Source organism: Triticum aestivum, chromosome 1B (assembly GCF_018294505.1).
Source record: "Triticum aestivum cultivar Chinese Spring chromosome 1B, IWGSC CS RefSeq v2.1, whole genome shotgun sequence".
Lineage (NCBI taxonomy): Eukaryota > Viridiplantae > Streptophyta > Magnoliopsida > Poales > Poaceae > Triticum > Triticum aestivum.
In genome coordinates, this window is record NC_057795.1 from 12,376,119 (window position 1) to 12,385,575 (window position 9,457).

Consider the following 9,457-nt stretch of genomic DNA (forward strand, 5'->3'; position numbering starts at 1 on the left):
GAGGACAAGCGCGCGCGTCCCGCCCGTCCGTTTCACCCCAAACCGAGCACAAGTTTGGGCCCGGGATGGGTCGAGAACGGACGGAATCCGGACATTTGTCCGTTTGAGGCCGCGCGCTGGGCCGTCTCTTTTGTCCGTTTTACCCCAAACGAACGGGGGCAGACAGAATAGGGTCGCGCCGTGGAGTTGGCCTAAGAGTCTAGTCCAGTCCACTGGAGGGTGGGGGAGTGCGCGTTGAAATTTCAAAGAATGGATGGATGGGGAGAGAGAAAGAAAAGGAATTTCCCCTTGTGGTCGCGTCAGCAGGCCGACAGCAGTGTGTGTGCGCGCGCGCGAGCGAGATCCAGACCTCCAGAGCGGCACAGCCAGGAAGGACAGTCCAGAGCGGCTGCAGTTATAGCCAGCGCCTCCCCCACCACCACCTTCCCCCTCCCTCCTCCGATCGCATCTCCCCCCTCCTCCGTCCTCCCCTCCCGTCGCCCGCCTCGGCCTCAGCCTCCTCCAGTCCTCGGAGCCCTCCACGGTAACCAACCTCTCTCGCTCTCTCAACCTCTCTCTCGCTGTCTCTCTTGGTAGCTTGCTAGATCTTGCTCTGCTCTCGCCTCCGGCCGCCCCGAGATCCGGCCCCGCGCCGCCGGATCTGGGCGCCCCGGGCGGAGATCCGGCGGAAAACCGGCGACTTCACCGCGCTCTTGTGGCCCGGTTCTTGTCTTCCTGCGTCGATGCTCATGCTCTGGTCCGCCGCCGGGCAAGCGGGGCTGGCTGCCGCTTCTTGGCTGCCGCTGCCGCTCGATCCGCCGCCCGCGCCACACCCCGCGTAGATCCGCGGCGGGTGTGCTGGCTGCTACAGTGCTCGGCGACCGCTCCCGGTTCCCGTACGCGGTCACCCGTCCACCCCCCCTGTTCGCCTGCCCATTGTGTTGTGCCTCCACGCTGCTTCCTGCCGTTTATTACTTCTCACGGCCGGCTTGGCTTCCTCCGGTTCCCGGCCGCTGATTGCTCGTCGGTCGGGCACCACCAGCGCCTGATTTGGGTACTTCCCAGGTCTATGATGTCGTTTTGATGGTCTGCATGTATCTGAGGGTTATCCACCACCTCCCACAGTTATTTCTTGTCGGATCCCGAACCAGCAGAGAGGAAAGTGCAGCCAAAGTATGCTCTTAAGTATACCTATTTTCCATTCAAATTCGTAGTTGTCCTTGTCAAGCTGGCCTCAGCTGATGTGGTGCTTGCTCACGCCATGGCGTCGGTCCATGGTTCAAGTCAGCACCACCAACCATCACATGTTTATTGATTTGTTGTTATAAAAATATTGCCTGCAAAACTATAGCTTAACCCTCCCTGGTGTTATAGTAGGTAATGCACAAAATGCATTGAAAAAGAATCTTTTCAAGCCCTTGTTTATTTAACATCCAGTGTTTTGCTTTGCGAGCTCTCAGCATGATCGTCTTTCCGTCTTTCTTTCGCAACACTCGGCACATCCGTAGCTGTTCCGTGAAAAATAAAAGTTCCCAACAAGCCATGTGTTTCTCTGTGTTAGGGTGACAACATTGCTCGCCATTAATTATTTAGCATTCTTGTGCTTCTTGCAGATATTCTCTAGGAAATGGCTGACGGTGAGGACATCCAGCCCCTTGTCTGCGACAATGGAACTGGAATGGTCAAGGTCAGCAACTTTCCCCTAAACTGTTACTTATGTCATCTCCTGCATCTGTTAACGCATGCAATTTCCTTGTGGTTTATTATCGTCTAGGCTGGTTTCGCTGGAGATGATGCACCAAGGGCTGTTTTCCCTAGCATAGTCGGTCGCCCACGGCACACTGGTGTCATGGTAGGGATGGGGCAGAAGGATGCCTATGTCGGTGATGAGGCGCAGTCCAAGAGAGGTATCCTCACACTCAAGTACCCCATCGAGCACGGTATCGTGAGCAACTGGGATGACATGGAGAAAATCTGGCATCACACCTTCTACAATGAGCTCCGTGTGGCACCCGAGGAGCACCCTGTGTTGCTCACTGAGGCTCCTCTGAACCCAAAAGCCAACAGAGAGAAGATGACCCAGATTATGTTCGAGACTTTCAATGTTCCTGCCATGTACGTCGCGATTCAGGCCGTGCTTTCCCTCTATGCAAGTGGTCGTACTACCGGTATGAACTTCCCACATTTTAGTTCAGTGATGCCTTGCTCAGTAATTTACCTTCATGATTCTGTTGTGTTATGCTGCACTCTTCTGATTAATTAGAATTACTTTTAACCATCAATTGTTCAGCCATGATTATACTTATTACTATGGCTTGCATAATTTTGATATACTGCAGTAGTGATTGCTGCTTATTTCTGAGAAGTATAATGTGGAGGATTACTTTGTTGTGGCTGAAAATTTTCTCTGTTTGCAGGTATTGTTCTCGACTCTGGTGATGGTGTCAGCCACACTGTGCCCATTTACGAAGGATACGCGCTTCCTCATGCCATTCTTCGTTTGGATCTCGCTGGTCGGGATCTCACTGACTCCCTTATGAAGATCCTCACCGAGAGAGGTTACTCCTTCACAACCTCAGCCGAGCGGGAAATTGTAAGGGACATCAAGGAGAAGCTTGCGTACGTAGCCCTTGATTATGAGCAGGAGCTGGAGACTGCCAAGAACAGCTCCTCGGTTGAGAAGAGCTACGAGCTTCCTGATGGTCAGGTGATCACGATTGGCGCAGAGAGGTTCAGGTGCCCTGAGGTCCTCTTCCAGCCATCCATGATTGGCATGGAGTCTTCTGGAATCCATGAGACGACCTACAACTCCATCATGAAGTGTGACGTGGATATCAGGAAGGACTTGTATGGCAACATTGTGCTCAGTGGTGGCACAACCATGTTCCCAGGTATCGCTGACCGTATGAGCAAGGAGATCACCGCCCTTGCCCCGAGCAGCATGAAGATCAAGGTCGTCGCTCCACCTGAGAGGAAGTATAGTGTCTGGATCGGAGGGTCCATCCTAGCCTCACTCAGCACTTTCCAACAGGTACGTCTCTTGTTCAGCCCTACCTTCTCTATAACCCATCTGACCCGAAACCAACATCTGAAATATGTTCTATTTGGCTATGTTTGTACCAGATGTGGATATCCAAGGACGAGTATGACGAGTCTGGCCCGGCGATCGTCCACAGGAAGTGCTTCTGATCTCCACGAAACGCTGCGCCGCCGTTATCATCTAGTCTCGGGTTATGTTTGGTTCATTCTTCTAGAAATGTATTGCGTATTTGCAAGCTATGTTTTTTTTCCAGACGTGACGTGAGTACTCTCGGGATATGCCGCCTATATACGTGGCGGCTCCATGGTGCAAGTGCAAGTGCAAGTACACTATATCTATGTTTGTGCATTGTCACAGTATGTTTGTGAGATCAGTTGTCAAACTTGGGTTGGCTTGATTTGTTGTTGGAGTTGTCTGTAATAGCTCATGGTTTTTGCTATGTACTATATCTTTATTATTTCTTTGAGGGGAGGATCATGGTAAATTATGGATTTTTTAAGATCTCAAGGCGTTATACAGTGGTCATCCATGGACCATTTTCCATGCGATTATCAACGGTTCATCACTGGTTTATAAGGCCTTCAATCTGAAAGTGTTCTGAACATTGGCTTTATTAGGAACATTGTGCAAAATTTTCTGATTCAGCTTTGGCTTTCAGATTCAGCTGCCTGACAAATTTTTGAAAAACTTACATGTTACGGACAAGAGCGAAATGCAAACATTTGAATAGTAAGCCAAAAGCAGCATTGGCTTTATTTGGAATGTGCATTGGCATATTTGGACAGTAAGCCAAAAGCAGCATTGGCTTAGGAATGTGCATTAGCTGACGCATGTAAATAATTTGGTCTCTGGTTCAAAACTTGTATATATTACATGAATGCTCCTTGGCAACAACTCTCCTTGGCAACTCATTCTGACTATGTGATGTCAAACAAAAGAAAAAACTCATTCTGACTGCATTTATCCATTACATATTCTTCTACTAGGGGCTCATCTTCAGACCCCTGATGAATCTGAGCACGAAATACTCATTCAGTTGGTTTTGAAACCCTAATTTCATCGACGCCGCCTAGTTCCGCGAAAGGAAAATTCCCCTTATTCTTGCATGCTTTTCAAGGACCAGACCGGCGGCTACTTAGCTACTCCGTTTGAAAGCACCAGACAAGGCGTTGTACGCTTCGACGCTGCGCCTGAACTTATCCTCTGCTTCAGCCTGAAAAAATACACACTTTTGTTGAGAATCAACACCCCTACACAGGTTCTAGCTCAGCATTCGCACCCAGTGCGCCGGAGGTTGTTGCAAAGACAAGCCAATACTGACCTGTGAAGATCCTTGGTGCTTGTCCGGGTGCCACTTGAGAGCCGACGCGCGAAAACTGCAGAAACGTAGCACCAAGAAAGAAAAACCAATCAGGAGCCCGCTTATCAGAATTGTTGCAAATGCTATGGAGATGCTCGAAGACCTACGCGGACTTAATATGATCAAGCTTTAAGGGGCCCAAAGCTGGCAAACCAAGGGATATTCTATGGCTTTTCAGATCGTCACGACGAGGAGCCTCTTCTTCTTCTACATCGCTCTCGTTCCAAACTTTTTCCCTTGATTTGTTCGGCCGAGGCTCCTCCCTCCATTGGAACCCATTAGGAAGGTCATCATCCTCCTCCTCACCGGGCCAGTACCACGTAAAAGATGTCTTGCCGCCAAAGCTCCCGTAAGGGCTATCGCTGGAATCGTCGTCACCAAAGTTCCTCAAGTCTATCCCACCTATACAAAACGTCATGGTGCACTTGTTATCGTGCTCCAAATATACTGAAAATGACCGTAAAGTAAATGGTGTTTACGCATTTAAAGGTATATAAGCTATGGTCCAAAAAGAGTTAGATACTGAACATGCTAGGAATATTAAATAGTAGTTCATGTGCATCAAAGTAAATGCTATGATACTACAAATTGAAGCTTATAAGAGGATGAACCTAGCAAGTCAAACACACCGCAGAAAATCACAATCTGGCTAAGAGTTGAAAAATGAATTCTCAGAAGATACCAATGGTCCAATCTGTCACAGAATACCAATGGACACTTCAAGAGGTTTAGTGGCAGGCTCATATTTGCGCATTTCCGCATGCTTTTGGTAATCAGAAGACACAGACCGGTCTTGAGTGAAAACAAGCAATTGGAAGGTAAAGAAGGGTTCGAGGGTAAACTTACCTCTGCCTTTGCTATACGGATTACTTCCAGGACCGGAGCGGACTTTTGATTTGCCACCAGATTTCTGCTGCCTCGTTTGTTTATTACTTCTTTCCTGTTGACAATTTTCAGACCAGTTTCAAAGTCTAATCCATTACTATTGTTTTTACAAGGAGGGCAATGCTTTCAAAGAAATTAAACAAAAGAAGCGACCACTTGGAGTTTTCTAGGCATTGTCGCGCATCAGGTTTTCCCATTCGCTTGGTGAAACAATGAACAACATGTCACCAGTCACAGTTAAAGAGAACCTCAGAGTTTGGTATATAAGATTTGATGTTGTAATGTTTTTATAATCTTCCCAGGTAGGTAAATCAGTACGGCGCTCTCTTTCGCATACAAGCTCATAAACCAGGAAGCAAAATAAATTAAAAAAATCAAAGGGAATGGTTACGGATACCTGGGAGGGACCGCCGTTAAGCAGAATGTTCTTAAGAGCATTCTTGGCGTCGGTGCGCTTCTCTCGGACGTTGAACCGGATACGAGGCTGCGCAAGAACAATTACAGAACCATGGTCAAGCTCACATCCCAAATAGTTTTATTGAATACGCGCATATGCTACTGTACTTGGCATTTGGCAAGACCTCAGGCAGTGCACTCAACTTTTCAGGGAAAATAAAGGATCCCCCAATTTCATTACGAAATTGAGTTGGACCTGAAATGCGCAGTGGACCTGAGAAATGTGGAGCACAGCAGAGCTTCCATTGCTGGAGCGTGCAAACTAATCACCCTGCTAAGCTGACTGTGATGATGATCCTGCGCAGTAAATATTCCTCTTTTACAGGCTAGCCAGCTCTGCTGGCCTATCTAGCAATCATCCTAATGGGATTTCGAGAGCAAGAACTGAACTGGATGCGTGGATCCAACTGATTCATCATCATCAGACAAAAAGAAAGAGAGAGGAAGAGACGAATGGGGAAAGTCAGGGTGTGCGCACCGTGGATTTGGAGAGCGCCGCCGCGGTGGAGTGGAAGGAGGAGGCGGCGGCGGCCGCCGCCGCCGCCGCGCCCTTCCGCGCAGCTGCTTGCATCCCGGGAGAAGAGGAGTGTGGGGGATTTGGCGGCGGCGGCGGTGGGTCAGGGAATGGGTAGAGTGAGCTGAGAGGATCCCGTCGGCGTCGCCGGAGATGGCCGGGAGAGGTAGATCAAGGCATCGGCGTGCTCTGCACTGAGGGGATTGGTTCGGTTTTTTTTTTTCTGACGAGGCATGGCGGATTTGGTTCTGGGCGCTGGCCTTTCTATCGCGTGGGCCTGGCCCAACTGCATACGCTGCATTCACACCACATGCAAAAAAAAAAGTACCAAAACACAGCTAGATACTTTTAACATTTAAAATGATTGGCTCATGGAGCTCTGGAAGGCTTCCCTCACGTTAGGGTTTTACTCCTCCCGGGGGCGATTTTTCGCCGCCGTCGAGACCATCGTCCCCATCCTCTTATTACCAATCCATCACTTGTCCCAAGGACGGGGGCGCGCTCCGCTGCGCCTTCTGATCTCTTGGCTGTGATGGGGCGAGGCAGAGGGGTAGGGTTCCTGTCAACAGCCCGATCTATCCAAATCGGGTAAGGTTTCTGAAGATGGCGTCGAACGAGGCTTCGGGAGCGGATGCGGCTGAAGCAGATGGGATCGACGACGTGCAACTGATGATGAAAGAACTAGGTCTGCGTGAGGAAGACCTAGATGATGTGGTGTTTGATGAGAAGGAGGCACCGGAGGAGGCGGCGCGTTGGATAGCGCTTGCAAAGGTGAATTCTATCAAGACCTACTCTCAGTATTGGTTCTTTCGGAACATGAGATCAACTTGGGATCTGGCCCAGGAGGTGATTTTCAAGCCACTTGAGGAGAATCTATATACGGTGCAATTCTCCTGTTTGGGCGATTGGGAGAGGGTAACCCAGGAAGGACCTTCGCACTTCAGGGGAGACGCCGTAATACTGAAGCCTTACGATGGTTTGGCAAAAGCATCGACTGTTCAGCTCGATACAATTGAGATTTGGGCTCAAATTCATGATTTACCTCCCCTATACGCTCATCTAGTTCCGTCTCTTGCTGCTAAGGTGGGAGAGGTCCTTTTTACTGAAGCACAATCTCAGGATTTTGCTGGAAATTTCCATCGGGTTTGGGTCCGGATAAACGTCATGAAGCCTTTGAAGAACGCAGTTTCCTTGATCCGAGATGGCAAACGCCAGATTTACAGGGTGAGATATGAGAAACTCCCAGATTGGTGCGCCGTGTGTGGCATGTTGGGGCATCTCTTCAAAGAGCACGGCAATGGAATCCATCCTCCGACAGCTCTGGTTTTTAAGAACCTAAGGGCGTCGTGGACCATGCGCACAGGGCAGGGGCCAGGAGGAGGACCGGGCAGAAGAGGAGGCCGAGGAGGCCGAGGGGGCGGAAGTCGAAGAGGCCCAGAACCAGCTCATGGGGGTGACATGTCAGTTGATGGAGATGACGTGATGGCGGAGGCTGACAACAGGAAAAGGGCACCGGAGCATGCTATGGCTCAGTACAATACGCCTACAATCTCATCTTCGGCACCAGCTATCGCGAGGAACAACATGCTAGCCCTCCCATCACCGGCTGCTCCAGCAAGCCCAAGTACCAAGCAGGAGACCAAGAGAGCTAAAGTGGGATCTGAAGTTGACAAGATCTCGGGGAAGAATGGACCACAGGGAAGGATTGACACAACTTTGGCGGGCTCCGAAGAGGGGCGCCGCCGAGCCAAATGGGTATCTTTTGTTGGAACTGTCGCGGCGCGGGTAAAGCCGCTGCAGTTCGAGAACTTCGCGAATTCGCGAGGAAGTTTACCCCTACCCTGTTATGTATAGTTGAAACTCAAATTGAGGGAGCCAGGGTAGAAGCTATGGCTAGTTCTATTGGTTATGATAATTCTTATGCAGTTGATAGTAATGGAAGAAGTGGTGGAATAGGCCTTTTTTGGAATAATTCAATAAAGATTGAAATTCTCGGTTTCTCTGTGTACCACCTAGATGTATCTGTTGAGGAACAGGGGAGAGATTTGTGGAGGCTAACCTGTGTATATGGTGAAGCCCGGACACACTTGCGCCATCAAACCTGGACGATTCTGAAAAATATCAGTACTTTGAGCAGCTTGCCCTGGTTATGTATGGGGGATTTTAACGAAGTCTTACGTCCAGAAGAACACGAGGGAGTTGGGCAACGCAGCAATGCCCAGATCCAAGCGTTCCGAGAAACTACGGGTGTTTGCATGTTGCTTGATATCGGCTACAAGGGCACATTCTGGACTTTCGAGAAGAAGGTGACGGGTGGGACTTACACAAGATGCAGACTAGATAGAGCTTTGGTAAATGCGTAGCAAGATTCCCATCAGCTACATTAACACATCTCACAGCGGTCTCATCCGATCACGCTCCGTTGCTACTGGAGTTTGATATTCGCCAAGAGCAAAGAACACATAGTACTTTCAAGTATGAATTAATGTGGGAATCACATGCGGGACTCAAGGAGATGATCAGAGAGGGCTAGGACCCGGGCGCTCCCTGCGTTTCGGTGGAGGATATGAGAGTAAAACTCCGGAAGTTATAGCAAGAGCTATACAGATGGGGTAAGGACACTTTTGGCAGCGTCCGGAAAGAGATCAAGCATTTGAAACAGATGTTGGAGGAACTCCGGAGCGACCCAATGCGCACTGCCCCATCACATGTCGAGTTGAAAGTCAATGAGAAACTAATAGAGATGTACCATCGGGAGGAGATCATGTGGCGACAGAGATCTAGATTGGACTGGCTCTCTCAGGGAGACAAAAACACAAAAATTTTCCACATGAGGGCAAGTCTCAGGAGAAAAAAGAACATGATCAAAGCTTTACAGAACTCGTTAGGTGCCGAAATAAATGATCCGGGAGAGCTGAAGGCTATGGTGAATGCTTTTTGCCAGAACCTTTATGAGTCCGAGGGAACCCAGAATATGGATGAGGTACTTGATCATGTGCCGCGGAAGGTTACAGAGGAAATGAATGCATCACTTTGTGCGCCTTACACCACACAGGAAGTTAAAACTGCTCTGTTTCAGATGTTTCCAACAAAGGCACCGGGTCCAGACGGTTTTCTGGCTCACTTTTATCAGCGTCACTGGGACATTTGTGGTGAAGAAGTTACACAGATAGTTCTGCGGATTGCCAGGGGGGAGGAGAGTGCCCAATGCATCAATGATACT

General features: G+C 49.3%; 2 protein-coding genes across 2 annotated transcripts; one reads left to right on the forward strand and one right to left on the reverse strand.

The window, feature by feature from the left end:
• Positions 1 to 294: 294 nt before the first annotated feature.
• On the forward strand, positions 295 to 3,518 carry LOC123103657 (actin-97). Its single transcript, XM_044525309.1, has 5 exons — positions 295 to 523; positions 1,593 to 1,666; positions 1,754 to 2,147; positions 2,397 to 3,010; positions 3,103 to 3,518. The coding sequence occupies exons 2-5, from the start codon at positions 1,607 to 1,609 to the stop codon at positions 3,166 to 3,168; spliced, it is 1,134 nt and encodes a 377-aa protein (XP_044381244.1). The 5' UTR covers positions 295 to 523; positions 1,593 to 1,606; the 3' UTR covers positions 3,169 to 3,518.
• Positions 3,519 to 3,834: 316 nt separating this feature from the next.
• Positions 3,835 to 6,456, reverse strand: LOC123103665 (uncharacterized). The gene is made up of 6 exons (XM_044525322.1): positions 6,199 to 6,456; positions 5,662 to 5,748; positions 5,226 to 5,319; positions 4,487 to 4,781; positions 4,341 to 4,395; positions 3,835 to 4,232 (listed from the first exon to the last, which is right to left on the reverse strand). Exons 1-6 carry the CDS (start codon positions 6,289 to 6,291, stop codon positions 4,155 to 4,157), a joined length of 702 nt encoding a protein of 233 aa, XP_044381257.1. The 5' UTR covers positions 6,292 to 6,456; the 3' UTR covers positions 3,835 to 4,154.
• Between the last annotated feature and the right edge of the window lie 3,001 nt (positions 6,457 to 9,457).

Coding starts and splice junctions, on each gene's coding strand:
- LOC123103657 (XM_044525309.1), top strand. CDS start 1,607: ATGGCTGACGGTGAGGACATCCAGCCCCTTGTCTGCGACAATGGAACT. Junction 1,667..1,753: donor ATGGAACTGGAATGGTCAAG/GTCAGCAACTTT, acceptor ATTATCGTCTAG/GCTGGTTTCGCTGGAGATGA. Junction 2,148..2,396: donor TGCAAGTGGTCGTACTACCG/GTATGAACTTCC, acceptor CTCTGTTTGCAG/GTATTGTTCTCGACTCTGGT.
- LOC123103665 (XM_044525322.1), bottom strand. CDS start 6,291: ATGCAAGCAGCTGCGCGGAAGGGCGCGGCGGCGGCGGCGGCCGCCGCC. Junction 4,396..4,486: donor CTTGATCATATTAAGTCCGC/GTAGGTCTTCGA, acceptor ACGTTTCTGCAG/TTTTCGCGCGTCGGCTCTCA. Junction 4,233..4,340: donor AGCACCAAGGATCTTCACAG/GTCAGTATTGGC, acceptor GTATTTTTTCAG/GCTGAAGCAGAGGATAAGTT.